At 39.9% G+C, this 19,082-nt stretch overlaps 1 protein-coding gene across 6 annotated transcripts in view; it reads left to right on the top strand.

The window, feature by feature from the left end:
• Positions 1 to 18,205, top strand: part of LOC126297438 (SRSF protein kinase 3-like) — a 367,448-nt gene extending 349,243 nt beyond the window's left edge. For all 6 annotated transcript variants that reach the window (XM_049988286.1, XM_049988284.1, XM_049988287.1 and 3 more), the window contains 2 exons: positions 4,345 to 4,507; positions 16,876 to 18,205. In XM_049988286.1, the coding sequence (XP_049844243.1) occupies positions 4,345 to 4,507; positions 16,876 to 17,060 (348 nt within the window). In that variant the 3' untranslated portion in view covers positions 17,061 to 18,205. The remainder of the gene's footprint in view (positions 1 to 4,344; positions 4,508 to 16,875) is intronic.
• The last annotated feature ends 877 nt before the right edge of the window (positions 18,206 to 19,082 follow it).

Below are 19,082 nucleotides of genomic sequence, written 5' to 3'. Positions count from 1 at the left end.
CCTACGTGCCCTCAATGATACTTCCTGGGGTACAGATCAAACCACCCTCCTCCGTTTGTACCGGTCCCTCGTCTGTTCGAAACTAGACTATAGGTGCTTTGTTTATGAGTCTGCACATCCGTCCTTACACCGTCTCAACACTATCCACCATCGTGCCACCCGTTTGGCCACTGCAGCCTTTTACACTAGCCCCGTTGAAAGCCTGTATGCTGAAGCTGCTGAACTCCCACTGTCCTACCGCCGTGACTTCCTCATCAGCAGGTATGCATTCCGTTTGTCTGCCATGTGTGGCCACCCATCCTATGCCTCCTCCTTCGATGAGTCCTGTGTGTGTCCCTCTTTTCTGTTACCTCCTGGAATCCACTTTCAGCACTTGCTGCCGTGGCTTAACTTCATGCTAGTGCAACTTTCCTGGTGGATGTGAACCCTTCGCCACATTGGTTGCATGAAGCGACCCGTGTTACCTTTGGCCTTGATTCGCTTCCTAAGGAAACTACTCCAGCCTCGCTGTATCGCCTTCAGTTTCACGACCTTCACATGGAACTTCGCGATAGTACCTTTGTGAACACTGATGGCTCTCGGACTGTGGTGTCGTGTGTACCTTCTTCATTGATGCCCATGCCTTTTGATATAGGTCCTCCCTTTCTGAGAATAAGCTCTGGACTATTAAGCCTCTCCCAGTGGCTCGGACGACCTCCTCTCGGCCCTCCCCCTGGGATGAAGTCATTTTAACTTGGTTGCATTTTGGGGAGTGCCTTTTTAGCCATTGTCATTTGATAAGTGGCACTCCTCCTACCACTTTGTATGCATTGCACCCAAGTTTTAACTGTCTGCCACTTCCTGACGGAATTCCCATTTTTTTTTTAACCGTTTATGTTCCCGCTTGGATTTGCTATCTGAGTTACCAGCCATTTTAGCAAATGATGCATGGGCTGTTGACCACGTTTTATATTTTATCGGACAAAGCAATATGCCAAAGGCCATTTAATTTTTGGTTTTGGACCTCCGTTTCTGTCTGGTGTCTTTTGAAGTCCTTTCTCCACGTCCCTGTTTTTAGCTGTTTTCTCTTACACCAATTGGGATTGATTTATAGTCGTTTTTTAACTCATCTCTGTCTTCATGTTCTTTTGACTTGGGTGCATATGACCCCAGCTGTTTTTGCACCCTAAAACAAAACAAAACTGTGCCATCATACAAGGTATTCCGTAAGGACTCAGAAACATCAAGATGTAACAATATGCTATCAGTGTTCCCGAGATCACTACCAGCTGTGACCTGAAGTCCTACCTGATGGCTCCCTGCACTGGCACCCAAAGTAATACCACGGTGCCTCTCCAAAACATTGGAAGAATGGGACCTCTCCGCAGGTTGTCACTATAGTCAGTGATGACTGTTGTCCAGGGTAATGCAGAACTGCAATTCATCACTGAACACAGTGCAACACCATTTGTCAGGAGTCCATGTGTCCTAGTCATGGCACCACTCCAAATAGCCATTTGTGTTGTGGTGTTAATCTGTAATTCCCTGGTCCACTGTTGCTAGTCTTTGAGCAAATTTGTGGGATGACACGAAAAGTTGCAGATATCAATTGCTAGTTCTGAAATGGCAGGTAAATATGTGAAACGGTTACAATGTCCGTGGTGCAAAGTGTGGTGATCCTCCCTTGTGGCACTCAGATGCGGTCGACAGGAATCTCAACAGTGAGTATGGCTGGCCTTGTGATCCTGTGCAGCCGAACAATGGGCTACTGTCACATATGAATGTCTGCCATATCTGTGTATTGGACGATTTGCCCAGCCAGGCAAAACCCACTATGAGACCACTTTCAAACTGTCAGGTGCTGATAACGCTGTCTTGCTTTAGTCAACGGCGTCTCTGTATTGTGCATAGTGATCGCTCATCATTTGACACTGTTCACGCCCCTTATTTACCCTACCAGACCCATGCTGAACATAAACAACACTAATGCACTCTGGTGGTTGTTCTAAGTGTTGCAGAGAATTTCAACTTTAATCACTTACATGCATGCTAATGGTGCACATGCATACTAAGTTCATTTATTCTACCCATATCTTGTTGGTGCTTCGCTTTTTTTTTTTTTTTTTTTTTTTTTTTTTTTTTTTTTTTTTTTTGCCAGACTGTGTATACTGATTAAATGTTTCACTTTTTTTGACAGAATGTGTGTATTTATGAACTACTACCGGACAAGGCAGGTGATTCAAAAGCGTTATATATATATAAAGCCGCTCTTGGTAGCCGTGCGATCTGAGGCGTCGTGTTACGGTTCACACGACTTCCCCTGTTGGAGGTTCGAGTCCTCCCTTGGGCATGGGTGTGTGTGTTGTCCTTAGCATAAGTTACTTTAAGTTAGATTAAGTAGTGCGTAAGCCTAGGGACTGATGACCTTAGCAGTTTGGTCCCATAGTCCTCACTACAAATTTCCTAAATATAAATGACACACATCACTGGCAAATACAGGTAATGTTATGTAAATTATTTAGGAAATAAGATACTGGAATAATCAGGACATGGCTTACAGAAACAGGTTGATGTTTTAATGGAATAAAATATAGTGCACATTGTTTCCAACACACAACTCATGCACAAGTGATATTTTGTCATCATAAAATGACCAATTAATTATTGAAGTTGAACATTTTAAATTCTTACAATGTACAGAACTCTTTTGGGAAAAATCTCATTCAGCACTTGATGGGTGTGTGGAGGGGGTGGGGGGGGGGGGCACATCTCAAAGCTATGTTTTTGTGCCTAAAGGACAGTATAACAATCTTGCCCTACTAGTTAGGGAACTTGGCTCAGGCTATGTGGAATTGGGAATGCCAACTTTGCCATCACTGTAAACGTGTTTCCTTCGCTTGGTTAATATGGACTCATTCAAAGGAAACTGCCGCAGTCACCACTCACTAGTTGGAAGAGAGGTTCCCTCTTTGATAACACTTTTGAACCATTCCACAGACATTAGGTGTACACTATCCAGCAGGTTTTGTTGTCAGTAGGCTTGCGGCAGAACTGAAGTATTTGATTGCTAAAACCTAGATTTTGAAATCTAAGTCAAAAGCCTCCTTTGTGCCGTACACCTTTTATTATGTACAACACTTAGAGCACTTTAGAATCTTGTTCTGTAACATACTATTTGTTTTACACACTGTTGTAAATATTTTATGTTTTTAAACTTTCTTATTGGCTTTCTGTGATTTACATAGTAACTTTTCCATGACCAAATACATATGACTCATATGATACCACTGAACCTAACAAATTGAATTAAATTGAAATCAAATTGGTAGGTATGAGGTAAGTCAATAAATAAGTCACAAATGTCAGTTTACCTTATACTGTGTTTAAATTATGTATAAGAGAGTGGGAGCATCCTGGTTGTTCTGCAGTTGTGCGAACTTGAACTACAGTGCCTGTGTGGAACAGATAATTTGTAATGGTGCTCTGCATGTTGACTGAGAAACACAAAATGAATAGAATGGGTCTGTCTTTGGAGCATCTTGTTCAGTATGTTGAGGAGGAAGAGGACTTCATGGCACAAATTATTACAGAAAATGAGTCTTGGTTTCATCACTTCAACTAGAAACCCTATGATCATCCATGGAATGGAAACATTCCATCTCTCCAACACTAAAAAAAAAGTTAAAGTCCATTCCACCAGGCTGCAAGTTTATGCTCAAAGTGTTTGGAGACATACAAGGGCTCATACCGATTACATTTCAGCTTCATGATAAGACCGTGATTGCTGTGTCATATTGCACCATTCCACGAGAACTCTGACAGGCCATTCACTGCAAATGACCTGGCTAGAGTAATTCCTCTGTATGATTATGCCCTCCTTTGCACAGCAAAACAAATGCACGAGCTGTTACATACATTTTATTGGGAATGCTTGTAACATCCACCTTACAGTCCCAACTTAGGCCCCAGTGACTTTCATCTGTTTGGTGCCTAAAATATCATTTGGTTGGTCAACATTTTGAAAATGATGATGTCATAGCCGAAGAGGTTATACATGGACTGGCTATGAAGGACTTGTAAAGAGACAGAATAAGTGTCTGAATATACAGGGCGAATGTGTAGAAGAAAGAAAGAAATTTCAGGAAGTTAACATTGATTATTGTTGCCTCTATCCTGTTTTGTGACCTATTTGACTTACCCTTGAAAAAATTTTAATCAAGTGTGGCAGAATTGTAACAGGTCTTGTCTTTGCTGCCAAAGCAAACTCATTCTGTTTAAAGTCTGTTGTTGGGCAGATACTGACAATTTTTCTCTTGTGTCCCAAATAGTTGGGAAACTAATGAGTTACTGCTTAATATTTTTCAGGCATTTGAGTTAGCAACAGGGGATTATTTGTTCGAGCCGCACTCTGGAGATGACTATACCCGTGATGAAGACCACCTGGCACATATTATAGAGCTTTTGGGACCGATTCCAAGGCGTATAATCTTCTCTGGCAAACATTCTCGTGAATTCTTCAGCCGGAAAGGTACCTTAATTGTTTTAGCAATCATTATCTAATTACTGTAACTTTTCCAGTGTTGGCACAGCTATTCTGTGACTCAGTATCTTAGTAAGTGTTAAATTACTGATGTAGAGGTTTTAATTTTAAGTCCAACATAGGTTGTATGATTTTCTTGGGTTCTTAATGTTGCTTACAAATGTGGCAGTGCTTCGTGTATAGCTTCGTGTATATGAAAAATGCAAGCAGTCAAGCCATTATACAAATATACATAAAACTATGGGTCCTATTGTAGCTGATTGGGTGAGCTGGTCTCCTAGACAGAGAAAGTTAATGCATACTGCCTCCACCATGACCATCCCTAGCAAAACAATGGAGTGTTCAAACCAGCCTTAGAGCTGGTGATTACTTTACATTTGACAAATTTAGTTAAATACTGTATTTTTTTCATTAGATGGATGTATAGGGACAATTATTAATTCCTACTTTGCCACAATATGTAGATGTCTTAGAGAGCAACATTTGCAGAGCAGTCACAGGAAAAGAAACATACGAGGGTCGGTCAAAAAGTAATGCCTCCCATTTTTTTCTACTTAAAAAAATTAAGTTAAGTGAAAAATTTGAATTTGGCGCCATTCCTAAAACCTTCTTCTGCAATCCACTGCAGTAGTAACTTTCTGTGTCAACAAGTGGCAGCACAGCAGAAGTTTGTAAGATGGCCGACATCGATGTTCGTTTGAGACAGCGTTGTGTGACTGAATTCTTGAATGCAGAAGGTGAAACGCCCATACGCATTCATGAAAGACTGAAGAAGGTGTATGGTGTTGTGACAGTGGATGTCAGCACTGTTAGACGATGGGTTCGTCGTTGTAAGGAAGCTGAAGGGCAAACACCGTTGACTGACGAAAAGCGGAGCGGCAGGCCGGTGAGTGCAGTGACTCCACACAACATTCAGCAAGTTGATGACATCATTCGTGGTGACCGTCGGGTGACTGCAGATGAAGTGTGTCGCATTATTTCTCTTAGTAAAGGCAGTGTGATCACGATTATTAAACAATTGGGGTACTCAAAAGTTTGTGCACGGTGGGTTCCAAGAATGTTAACCGATCAGAATAAAGAGGCAAGGAAAACAATAGCCTCCCAACACTTGCAGCGCTTCCGTTTGGAGGGAGATGAGTTTCTGAAAAAAATTGTGACTGGGGACGAAACATGGGTGCATTTTTTTGAACCCGAATCAAAGAGGCAGTCAATGGAGTGGCGTCACACAAGCTCGCCGAGGAAGAAAAAATTCAAAACTGTGCGATCGGCAGGGAAAGTTATGGCAACAGTTTTCTGGGATACAGAGGGTGTGATTCTGGTTGATTTTTTGGAGCAGGGATGCACAATAAATTCTGTTCAATACGTCACAACCCTCAAAAAACTTAAAGCACGTCTTCAGCGAGTTCGCCCAACAAAATCAATGGCAGATGTTCTTCTTTTGCATGACAATGCAAGACCACACACCAGTCGTCACACCTCTGACGAGATTGTCAAAATTGGAAGGGAAGTTTTGCCTCATCCCCCATACAGCCCTGACCTGGCACCATCAGACTTCCACTTTTTCGGGCCACTAAAAGAAGCTCATCGTGGGATTCATTTTGAAGATGAGGAGGCCGTCAAAACATCCGTGCGTCAATGGCTTAGGAAGCAGAGCTGTGATTTTTACCTTGCTGGGATACATGCCCTTGTTCAAAGATGGACCAAAACTGTAGAGATGGGCGGAGATTACATTGAAAAATGACAAAATGATCCTCAATGTTGTGGTTTTCAACCTATGTAATTGCATTTAAATTTCCTGACAATTAAACGTAGAAAAAAAAATAGGAGGCATTACTTTTTGACTGACCCTCGTACTAATTGTGCTTGTTTAGTTAACCATTGTAAACAAAGGCGAATATTTTTCTTTATTTCTTACACTTTCATAGTTATCTTCATAAAAATTTTAACTGAATATAACATTTAACTATTTGCGTGTTCACTTTGGTGTTACCGCTTTGTATTATGAAAATGGTAGAAATACAGCCTGAAGAGTTGTCCGTCATTAACTTATCAAACACTGAAATCGAGTGTTGGCATCTCTATGTGCATTAGATTGCTATGAATTCTACTGACATGAATAGATAAATAAAAGATTAGATGGTACTTTCAAACTTTACTTGTTGTTACAAATAGAATGTAAGTGTAGTTACATTAGTGTAAATTTTAGTATTGTCTTAAATAAGGTAAATCAATGTAGAAAGTAAATTTAGACCTAATTTTATGTGGGAGAATCTTACAAAAAGAGCAACATAAATTTTTATTTCATTACACCTGTTGTTTTTCTTACGTGGTATCTAGTGCTTAAGTTTTATAAAATCAATGAGGCGTATGTGAAAAGTGTAGATGTTGCTGCAGATAACTTAAAGAGGGTGCATTTTACAAAAAATGTAGGTTGTGGTTTTCACTGGGGCAATTTCAGTGAGAAGAAAACAGGGTGCTCAATGAAGCTTTTACATGGAATTGTAGAGTATGGCAGGAAAATAAAGGAATGAGAGACAAAGATTTTTGCCCTTCAGGCAGCTTTACTAAATGCCAAGTTTGAATTATGGCGTTTGAAGGGGGAAAAACAGATAGACTTCCTAGGAAACCGTGACAAGCAAGGAGCAGATAGGGGAACATTTTGTTAGAAAATTCAAAATTCACTTAAGTAATAGATTTATCTTGCTGCAAGAAACAGAGGAGGCGGCGGCTCATACAGACGCATAGAAATCCAGGGTGCGACAAAACAATGCGAGGAAGAAATACTTCATCTCTTTTTGCTAGTAAATAAGTAGACATGGTGGCTCCTTCATATGAATGCAAAATCTCATATTGGTACTGTTCAAGTAGCTGCTGTACCGAAATTGTGACACATTTCTCATCAAGTCACGAAATCTGTCAGCAGAAAACATAAGGAGTCCACCACTGGTTATTGCAGTCAGGTGAGGCACTGGTTATACATCAGATTTAGAATTCAGACACACAGTATTCAGGGAAATTAAATTGACAGATACTTCCAATTCATCGCATGAGAATAGAGAGAAAGGTGGAATACTCTTGCTTCCATGGGTGCCCACAGGTTTTCGTGTCAGTAGTGGTGAAACATTTACATGTGATTTAGAAACTTTGAAGACATTGTTATTTGGGACAGGTTTCTTCCACCAAAACAAGAAAAATAATCATATAAATACACTCCTGGAAATTGAAATAAGAACACCGTGAATTCATTGTTCCAGGAAGGGGAAACTTTATTGACACATTCCTGGGGTCAGATACATCACATGATCACACTGACAGAACCACAGGCACACAGACACAGGCAACAGAGCATGCACAATGTCGCCACTAGTACAGTGTATATCCACCTTTCGCAGCAATGCAGGCTGCTATTCTCCCGTGGAAACGATTGTAGAGATGCTGGATGTAGTCCTGTGGAACGGCTTGCCATGCCATTTCCACCTGGCGCCTCAGTTGGACCAGCATTCGTGCTGGACGTCCAAACCGCGTGAGACGACGCTTCATCCAGTCCCAAACATGCTCAATGGGGGACAGATCCGGAGATCTTGCTGGCCAGGGTAGTTGACTTACACCTTCTAGAGCACGTTGGGTGGCACGGGATACATGCGGACGTGCATAGTCCTGTTGGAACAGCAAGTTCCCTTGCCGGTCTAGGAATGGTAGAACGATGGGTTCGATGACGGTTTGGATGTACCGTGCACTATTCAGTGTCCCCTCGACGATCACCAGAGGTGTACGGCCAGCGTAGGAGATCGCTCCCCACACCATGATGCCGGGTGTTGGCCCTGTGTGCCTCGGTCGTATGCAGTCCTGATTGTGGCGCTCACCTGCACGGCGCCAAACACGCATACGACCATTATTGGCACCAAGGCAGAAGCGACTCTCATCGCTGAAGACGACACGTCTCCATTCGTCCCTCCATTCACGCCTGTCGCGACACCACTGGAGGCGGGCTGCACGATGTTGGGGCGTGAGCGGAAGACGGCCTAACGGTGTGCGGGACCGTAGCCCAGCGTCATGGAGACGGTTGCGAATGGTCCTCGCCGATACCCCAGGAGCAACAGTGTCCCCAATTTGCTGGGAAGTGGCGGTGCGGTCCCCTACGGCACTGTGTAGGATCCTACTGTCTTGGCGTGCATCCGTGCGTCGCTGCGATCCGGTCCCAGGTCGACGGGCACGTGCACCTTCCGCCGACCACTGGCGACAACATCGATGTACTGTGAAGACCTCACGCTCCACGTGTTGAGCAATTCGGCGGTACGTCCACCCGGCCTCCCGCATGCCCACTATACGCCCTCGCTCAAAGTCCGTCAACTGCACATACGGTTCACGTCCATGCTGTCGCGGCATGCTACCAGTGTTAAAGACTGCGATGGAGCTCCGTATGCCACGGCAAACTGGCTGACACTGACGGCGGCGGTGCACAAATGCTGCGCAGCTAGCGCCATTCGACGGCCAACACCGCAGTTCCTGGTGTGTCCGCAGTGCCGTGCGTGTTATCATTGCTTGTACAGCCCCCTCGCAGTGTTCGGAGCAAGTATGGTGGGTCTGACACACCGGTGTCAATGTGTTCTTTTTTCCATTTCCAGGAGTGTATATGTCCAAAATCTTTTGTTTTCAAGTTATTAATGAAAGTTGACATTCAATGACTTCCCAGGTACAACCCAACTACTTCATTTACATACGCACCCACTGAATGCATTGTGTCGTGGATGGCATGTTGCCAGGGAGACTTGTTTATATTTGTTATTCATCTGTTTCCAATTTGTCCATTACATACATTTTTGGAGCAGGCAGACATGCTTTTTATGTAGAGCCATGTGCAGGACCTTTTAAGTGCCGATCACCCACCATTGGAGAACCTTTGCTGATGGTTTGTTGCACAAACTCTCAATCTATTGGTTTGTCACTTCAGTTGTGTTTACAGACAAGACAAAGTTAGGAAGAGAAGGTGTAACAAATTTCCAGTACCAACACATACTCGTATGATCTGGTCATAGTCCTTATGCTACAGGCTAGACATCACTATCAGTTTAAGACTGTGTTGACTGGAATTGTAGGTGACTTTCTCCCAACATGTCTTAAGGGTGCTATCTACAGCTACTTTATTTAGAACACCCTCAGATACCTACTAGAAGAGGTGCCATTGCAAATAAGAAGAAAAATATGGTTTATGCATCATGGAGCTCCAATACATTTCAGTCTCAGTATTGGAGATGCACTGGCTGGTACCTGCCATGACAGATGGAAGGGTAGAGGAAGACCAGTTCCATGGCCTGCACAAACCCCCAGCCTCAGTCCTTTTAATTTTATCTCTGGGGCACCTTAACCAATTAGTTTATGCAGTAGACCACATGAATACAGAAACTTTTCATTGGTGTGTCATGGAAGCCAGCAAAACCGTTCGAATCCATCAGGGAGTATTTGGGAGTGTGCAACAGTCTGTGATTCAGTGAGTGCATGTATGTTTCAAACCAAGAGGAGAGCATTTCAAGCATGTATTATGAGTGTGTGTTGAGCTCCAGTCACCTAAATTGTAAAATTTAGTTAATAACTTGAGAACATAGGGTTTTCAGCGGTATGTATGTGAACTTTTTTCCTTGTTTTGGTATAAGGGACCTGTCCTCAAAGCCTGTAAAATTATTTTTGAAACAGCCTATGTAATGATGAGCGGATAACAGTGTTCTTGGCAATACTTAGTGTATATGAAAAATGCCAGTACTCACTCCGTCATATGAATCTGCATAAAACTGTTGGTCTTATTGTAGCTGATTGGGTGAGCCAGTATCCTTGACAGTTTTGGCAAGTGTATACTGCCTCCAATATAACCATTCCAAGCAAAACACTGGAGTGTTCAGATCAACCTTTGAGTTAATGATTATATTTAGCAAATTTAGTTCAGTACTCTATTTTTTCATTGGAGGGGTGTAAGGCACAATTATTAATTCCTCTGTTACCTTTATATGTACATGTTTTATGAAGCAACATTTCCAGAGCATTAGTGATTTGTCAGGGGCATTTCCTCTGGTGTTTCAGCAGATATTTTCAATTTCATTTTTCGGCATGTAGCTGGAGTGACCACATCTTTCACTTTTCATCATGTTTCATGTAATGCCCATTGTCAACAGAAAGCTTCAGTTCATTTCCTGTTATGAAGAAAATGATTTTTAAGAGGAATGTTACAAGCCTATTCAATAGAACTGTCCAAGATTACTCTCACGGAAGATCTGTTTTATCAGTATGTATTAACAGGTACATTAAACCATGAGGAATAACTAGTACTCCAGCAACAAAAGCAGCATCGTGGCCTGCATTGACTGCTACTGCTATGCGCCAGCATTGCTCATTGCTGCTGAAGTACTGGTTATTTTTCAGGTTTTACTGGGGTCCAAGATAATGAGTAAATAAATTCCTACATTTCTTATGTAACTTCACTACTGCAGTGCTGCCAAGTGAGAGACATGTGTAAACACACTGCAAAACAATAGTGTAAATGAAATGTAAGAGCACATTCAAAACGCAAATGAGGTCATATTTCAGAGTTTATTGTTGCACTGTAAGTTGTAGCCGTGATCAAAAATGCAATCTGGAAGTACCACTTCTTAGATTTCCCAAAGATCTGTCCATTCAGAGTGAGTTAGAATAATTTGTACTGACAGATTTCTTTGAAAAGGGAATGAGGGAAGTAAAGAACTGTTATTGTTTATCAGGGGCAGAAAATTAGCACAGTATGATTAATTGATAATGCAGTAGTGGTAGCTGAAAGTGAACAGGAATTACATTTTGTGCTAAATGTAATGGAACACGGGCTACCTGTACCTTGAGATATTCACATAAATAAGAAGAAAGCAAGCATCATAGGTGGACATGCTGGAGGATTAGGTGTTAGTACTGGGAAGGAAAATCTTGAAGATATTTATACAGTTTGATAACTGGGAAAGAGAACAGATAAACATGATACATACATGCAAGACATAGAAGTAAAGACAAGGCCCAAGGGGTATTTATAGGAAGAAGTAGCAGCTAATCTCCAGAAATGTAAAAATTGTGCCTCATTTTGAATGTATTAAAATGAGTTCGAGATTGCAAAGAAACTCGTGAAATGATCTACAGTTGGCAAAAAGCGTCTGAAAATATGTGCCAAGCATGCAGATGTACTTACACTCAGTTCCATCTGAAGTTAAATACATCAGGTTACAAATATATAATGAAAAGGATAGACAGTGAAATTCACCATGTAGAGGAAATGTTGAGTCGCAGGCAGACATAAAGCAAAGACTGCTATATTTTTAAGCTTTCAGCCAAAAGGCCTTCTTCAGAAGTAGAAAAGACACACGCCTTCACACGAGCACTACTCTCACAGTTGACCATGGTCGCTGTTGCTGTCACTGGCAACTGAAAGCATAGTGCCTCAGTGAAGGCCTTTTGTCTGAAAGCTTAAAAGTATAGCAGGCCTTAAAAGTATAGCAGGCTTTTCTTTGTGCCTCAATATTGCCTCTATATGGTAAATAGCAATTTATACTTTTCATAATTGTGTTTGTTACTGCATCCTTGACTTTCTACTGTTTGATTCTGGTAACAATTCATTTCTCTTATTAAAGGATTTTCAACCATATGGTTACGTCAATGCTAATATCAACCATGTATACACTAAACTTTAACTAATCTGGACCTCAGTAATCCATTGTCTCAGTAATCCATTCCACAGTTGCTCAAGTGGAAAATGACCAAGCTCAAAAATGTTGTTAATTAATTACAGGGTTAAACAGCGGTATACGTGTTTTGACATTGTGGATTTCTTTAAAATTCAGCACCATACCGTTAACGGAAACACATTATGCTAGACCTCAAGCATAAATTCACTATTTTAGGTAAATAGAACCAAGGTTCTTCACAGAAAGTGATTGCTGCTGAGTACAATGTTCAAAGAACAACTGTTTGTGACATCAGAAAGAAAGTTGTTATTTGACAGTACTTAATGCAAATGACACTGGACTCTCATTCGGGAGGACGACGGTTCAATCCCGTCTCCAGCCATCCTGATTTAGGTTTTCCGTGATTTCCCTAAATCGCTTCAGGCAAATGCCGGGATGGTTCCTTTGAAAGGGCACGGCCGATTTCCTTCCCTCACCCAAGCTTGCGCTCAGTCTCTAATGACCTAGTTGTCGACGGGACGTTAAACACTAATCTCCTCTTCCTTAATGCAAATGGAGAGTGAGCTGGGAAAATGGAAAGCTGTGATGATGAAGAACTGGACGAAGCTGTTTATAGATCATTCATACGCCTATGCAGTAAAGGACTTCCAGTAAGTTGCCCTATAATAAAAGAAAAACACAGTTGCACTTGACAAATGGCAGTAACTTGTTTGCTGCAAGTGTTGGTTGGCTACCAAACTGGAACATCTGACATGGGATGTGGCAGTCAACAGTCACTGGGGAAAGTAACTCGACTAACGAAAAAGATGCAGAAGAGTTTGCAAAGAAGGTACAGGAGGTAACAGAAGAAGGAGATTTAACTGCTGGTGCTTTGTACATTGCTAATGGAAGCAGCCTCTTTTACAAGATGCTTCCTTCAAAAATATTATCTGTCAAGAATGGGAAGTAAGCTATTGGGTACAAACAACAAAAACTGTGCATTAACTTATTTTGTATTGTACTTCAAATCGCAGTTGTCATATTCCACTCATGGTGACTGAGAAATCTCAACATCCACTCTGTTTTCAACACAGCATCAGAAATACATTATCAGTGCAATAGTCTGCCCAGAAGAAAGTGTGGATGGGCAGAGAAATATTCTCTCAGTGGTTCCATGAAACATATATAACAGCTGTGATAAAAGAGCAGAAGAAGAAAAAGCTTCCACTGAAAGCTATCCTTACAGTGTTCCCACTCATGCTACTGATGTCTCTCAGAAGAACAATGGTGTACAAACACTCATTCTTCCCCTTGTGTGACAGTCTCAATTTAGCTCGCAGACCAGGGAATTTTGGAAATAATTAAACATCATTATTAATATGCACTTTTTGTCTACTTGCTGACTGAATGTTAAAGGGCTCTACCGAGGTTATGTTGAAGGTGTTGAAAGCAATCAAATTAAATGTTGTTTTCCAAACAGCAGAAGCATGGAATAAAAGTGGAGAGTGCTACCATAATTAAGAGCTGGAGAAGGTGCAACTGTCCATTGATGCAGAGTTTTCGGCGACGGTGATGAACCAGTCAATTAGGGGTCATCATTTTTTCTAAAATGTTGCTTGACTGAGAATGCAATTTAAACAGTCACTCATTGCGTAGATAGAGCAGGCCTTAAATAATAGTATATCACCTGTTGGTATTTTCTGTGATCTCACTAAGACTTTTGATTGTGTAGATCAAGGTACTCTCTTAGAAAAACTTAAGTTTTATGGAACCGATTTCTTTCCACACTGCTGGGTTGAATCTTACTTGACAGACAGAATGCAAAAGGTTGTGCAGAATATTTAAGACAATGTCAGAAAGGTAGAAAATTGTAGTGACTGGGATAAAATCACAAAGCGAGTCCCACAGGGTTCAGTTTTAGGTCCACTCATGTTCCTTATATATGTGAATTACCTTCCACTTAACATTTAGCAAGCAAAATTGGTAGTTTTTGACGATAATACTAGTGTTATAATAAATCCTATTAGAACAAGTAAGCAACAGAAGTTAGTCAGTGATATTTTCCAAAGAATTAATAAGTGGTTCTATGAAAATGGACTTTTCCTGAATTTTGAAAGGGGACGGGGAAGCTACATTCAGTTCTAGGGTAGAATGATCCAGATTTTTCGGCATACATATTGATGAAAACTTGAAGTGGAAGAAGCGTATTACTGAGCTTCTCAAACAATTAAGTTCAGATACTGTTGCTCTTTTTATTTGTATAATTGCTACTCTTAGAAACCAAATGTATCAACCTCCTCATGTATTTTACATATTTCCACTCATTAATGCTGTAAAAAATGATTTTCTGGGGTAACTCATTACTTAGAAAGAAAGTATTGGTTGCACAAAAGTGAGCAGTAAGAATAATATATAGTGTTCACCCACAGATGTCACATAGGTATCTCATCAAGAAGCTAGTCATCACAATACATATTTTCGCTAATGAAATTTGTCGAAAATTGTCCATTACAATTTGATAACAACAGTGATGTACATACCTATAACAGTACAGGGAAAAATGACTTTTATTACTTATTGTTAAAGGTGTCATTGGCTCAGAGATGAGTTCAGTATACAGTAATAAAAATTTTTGATCATTTATGCAATAACATAAAATGTTTGACAGGTAGTGAAACAAGTTTTAAATCTAATTTAAAATCATTTCTCCTGGGCAGCTCTTTCTATACTATTGATAGATTTCTGCTTAGAAACTGGTATCCAGAAAAAAAAAATTACTTTGTTTTTAAGTGTAGTTGCATGAGTAGGAATATAATGATAATCTGTTCATTAATGTTAACACTAATCTTTATACATATGGTGTAAACTGACTTGTTCCACATCATTTTCATAAGAGAACTGTTCAAATTATTTGTGGAACATGTAGCTAACTTACTCACTAATTAACTAACTCAGTTGTTGTCACTTTGTACATTGCCATTATCCAAAAGCTTCCAAGGGGAGGATGAACTATCTGAACAATCATATGCCCGTTCTGTGTAATGAAAATGTCAGTTTTAGTTGAATTAGTTTATTTAACATCAATATATTTTCTTTAAGCCCTAAAATTGTCATGAACTGTGCTATTTGACACACTGCTTATGTTGCACTCAGCACCTTTCACTACCAAGCTAGTGTCATTAGCAAACAGAAATATTCTAGAAACACCTATAATACTAGAATGGTAGTGGTTCCAGCACTGACCCTTGAGACACTGCCCGCCCCATCCCCCTCCCCACTCAATTCTGCTCCAGTCAGGTGCCACCTCACAGCCGTTCTCATTACTGTGGAGAATGATCTCTTGCTGTCTGTTCTTGCATGAGAGGGACCAGTTATGAGCTGTTTGTCGTATTCCATACTGGACCAACTTTTGCAGTAATATTTTGTGATCAACACAAATGCCTTAGTTAAATCAGAGACAACACCTAGTGTTTGCAGCTTATTCTTTAAGCCATCCTGTGCAAAGAGAAAAGAGAATGTAGTGCTTTTGATTATTAACCCTCTTATGAAACCAAATTGTGTGAACTGAAATAATCAAATACCCTTATCTATACAGCCTTTTCAATAAATTTTACATTTATTTATGTATTTATTTATTTATCAATCATATGGTTTTACAAGTACACAAATATTAATCAAATAGAAATGACCAAACGTGTCAACCAGTCCAGAGCATTTGGAGTCGCTTCGTGTAGAGTTCTCAAATCACTGTCAAGCTCTTGCAGTGGACATTCCTAAAAATATGTGTTGTATTCTTAGTTCCTCCATGCTACCGTCACAGTTGCAGTCAGCAGATGAAAAGAAACTCCACTTTTTCTAGGTGTAACCTTATTTTTGCAAGCGCCAATGATGTAGAAATAGGTCTAAAATTTTCTACATTATCCCTTTCTCCTTTTTTATAAAGTGATATCATTATTGAGTACTTTACTCATTGAGGGAGCTAACAATTCCTAAAGGAAAAAATTATAAATGTGGCTAATTACCAGGCCATCATATGCAGCAAAGTCCTTTAGTATTCTGCCATGTACATCATCATATACATGACAGTTCTTTGTCTTCAGCAACCTTAAATATTGACTCAACCTCACCCTTGTCAGTATCTTGGAGGTGTGTGTGTCTCGACCTTTGCTGTAATCCAGACACTTCCTTCTCCACTAATGATATGGTTTTAATTTTATCCTGATAAGTAGCTATTCTATTTGCATAGCACTTGCTTTTTGCCTCCCTTATAACATTTTTAAGCACCATACAGTACTGCTTGTAATGGACTATTGACGCTTGATTGTTATTATCACTAATGATTTGATATAATTCCCACTTTGCTGTACATGGTGAAGGAAGACATGAGATCTCTATAAGAGGCAGTGATCGTTTTAGCAGTTATGCTGTCAAATTCAGTTCAGCTGATAGAGAAAAAATTTTGCCGTCTTCACTGTACTAACTTATTAATAAAAGTAAAACTGTGCCTTAGCATTTTGCTAGTGTTACACATTATATGGACATAAACATAAAAACTGACTTATATGCAAATTTTCTTCATTATTCTGCATGTTCAGTTATTCTACAATTTGCTGAAAAAAAAAACTCGTTTGTAATACACGTTGACAGTAGCTCTGTATGTTATATTTATTAATGTAAATTTTTTAGGTGAGCTACGCCGAATTACAAAACTGAAGCCTTGGGGTCTTGTTGAAGTACTGACTGAAAAATATTCTTGGGATCACAAGAAGGCAAAAGCATTTGCAGATTTCCTTACACCGATGTTAGCATACGACCCGCTTGAACGAGCAACTGCAGCTGATTGTTTACAACATCCGTGGCTGAATTCATAAGTCGTGGAATTCCGTCCATAGCATTAAAGAAAACTGGTACTTTTCAGATTGTAAACTGAGATCTCCATGTAATTATGTTTTGATTTTTCTACATATTTTGATCTTACTTCAGAAATGTGTATTACCATATTTATGTATCTGCATAATCATGATGTGCACGGTTCTTTTGTAATGACATTCGATAAATTCTGAGATTTGATGTTTTTAGAACGAAAACATATACACCTGACATTGTGTTGGAAATGTTAGTTGACTGTCTGCAGCTTTAGGAATTCCCATAAACTAAGCTGCTTAGTGAAGATTGGAACATAGTTTTGCACATGATTTTTACTGCTGAAATCTGGAAATTTAGAAACCCAATGACTTGTACTGACACTATTAGATTAAGTGTCAGGCTTTGTCTGTCTTAAAAGATATGGTTGATTACCTGCTAAGGAGTACATTATTTTTGTAGGAAATGTTTAATCAAGATAAAGGGACCTAACTGGAAAGTAAGCATTAATGAGTCAGTCATTTTGCCCTTTTCATTTTTCTTAAATTTTTGTTTGTTCTCAGTTACTTGCAGCCACTTGCAGTGCAACAACTGAAGACTTGTTCATTTGAAGGCCCATCACTGCTCCAAAATTAAATTTGTTACAAATTACATTAACATAATGGAAAGTCCACAATTTGACTGTGTATTTAATTTTGTCACATTTCTTACCCACTGCAACTCATTGGAAAGAAAACAACATTTTATAAAATAAGTTTATGCTCAGTTTCAGTTACATTTTCTGACGTTTTAACACACTTCAACATAAAACACACAATTTGAGGAGAACTAAACAATTTTTGCTGTTATTACTCCCAGAAAGTGTTCACACACACACACACACAAACCGGATTATGAGTAAGTATGCTTAAAAAGAGGGAATGATAACCCCCATCACAAAATAAATGTTTTGGACAGCCATAGATTGTGGACTTTTCCAACACACAGTTATTTGTGGATGAGGTAAATAGTGTGTGTAAAGTTCAAGTGGTGTTCAATGGCAATTCAGTGTACATATGACTACCAATTTTGCAACAGATACATTGTTTATTTCACTGTAAAGTTGCAGGTAAATGCATTGCAAGTGTCAATAAAAAAAGGAAATAAGTAATCATTTAACCACTTGCTTTGTTACACCCACACCTTTTGTTATTGATTATCTGTGTAGTTTTGGATTCTCCAACTTTGACAATTGAAGAAAATAATTGTTAAATATAAGTATTGTTTATTTTTTCGACATGCTTTGATTATAAGCATCCCACTTTGTTGTTCAGTGTGTTGCATTGCTGCCACACCAGACATTCAACTGTAATTTTTACTTCTGGCTCAGTCTCCAAGCATGGCAGGTACAGGGACTTTAATATCCCTGCCACTGGCCAACAGAAGTAGCAGCTAAGAGACGCTACAGACTGTTGTTGAAGGTTGCCACCAGGAGCATGCGTGGCATGTCACGTGAGCCGAGACTCTCGCAGCAACAGGGCCAGGCAGGCAGCTGTGATTCTGTCTTGTACATGCTGCTGTGTGAGCTACTATCCATCATAACATTCTGCTTATTGGATTTCAACCCTTCATTGTACCTGAACTTGTTCTCATTATTTTCTTTCATTCAGTTCCACTGTCAACATACTTTGCTTCAACTATAGCCAACATATTTGTCATGAGAGAAATCAGCAGCTATATTGATATTTTTTAAAACAATTTTAATGTATCATTTAGTTTTCAATCCTGGTTGCACCTGATTTGTATGGTATGACAAGGTTCAATCTCTGTGGATTATCTTCAGATCTGTGTACTTGTGTCAGCAACCCATCACGTGTGTATCGGAACTATAGGTCAGAAGCCTCAACATCTGTGTTCTGATGTGTAGCTCAGATCAGATATGATGGGTTGCTGATGCAACTACATGGATCTGAAGATGATCCAGGGAGATGGAAACTAGTCACTCTGTATAAACGTGCACTGGGGACTGAAAAATAGATGATACATTGCAA

This window comes from Schistocerca gregaria, chromosome X (assembly GCF_023897955.1).
Source record: "Schistocerca gregaria isolate iqSchGreg1 chromosome X, iqSchGreg1.2, whole genome shotgun sequence".
Taxonomy (NCBI): Eukaryota; Metazoa; Arthropoda; class Insecta; order Orthoptera; family Acrididae; genus Schistocerca; species Schistocerca gregaria.
This window is presented reverse-complemented; position numbering and strand designations above follow the sequence as displayed.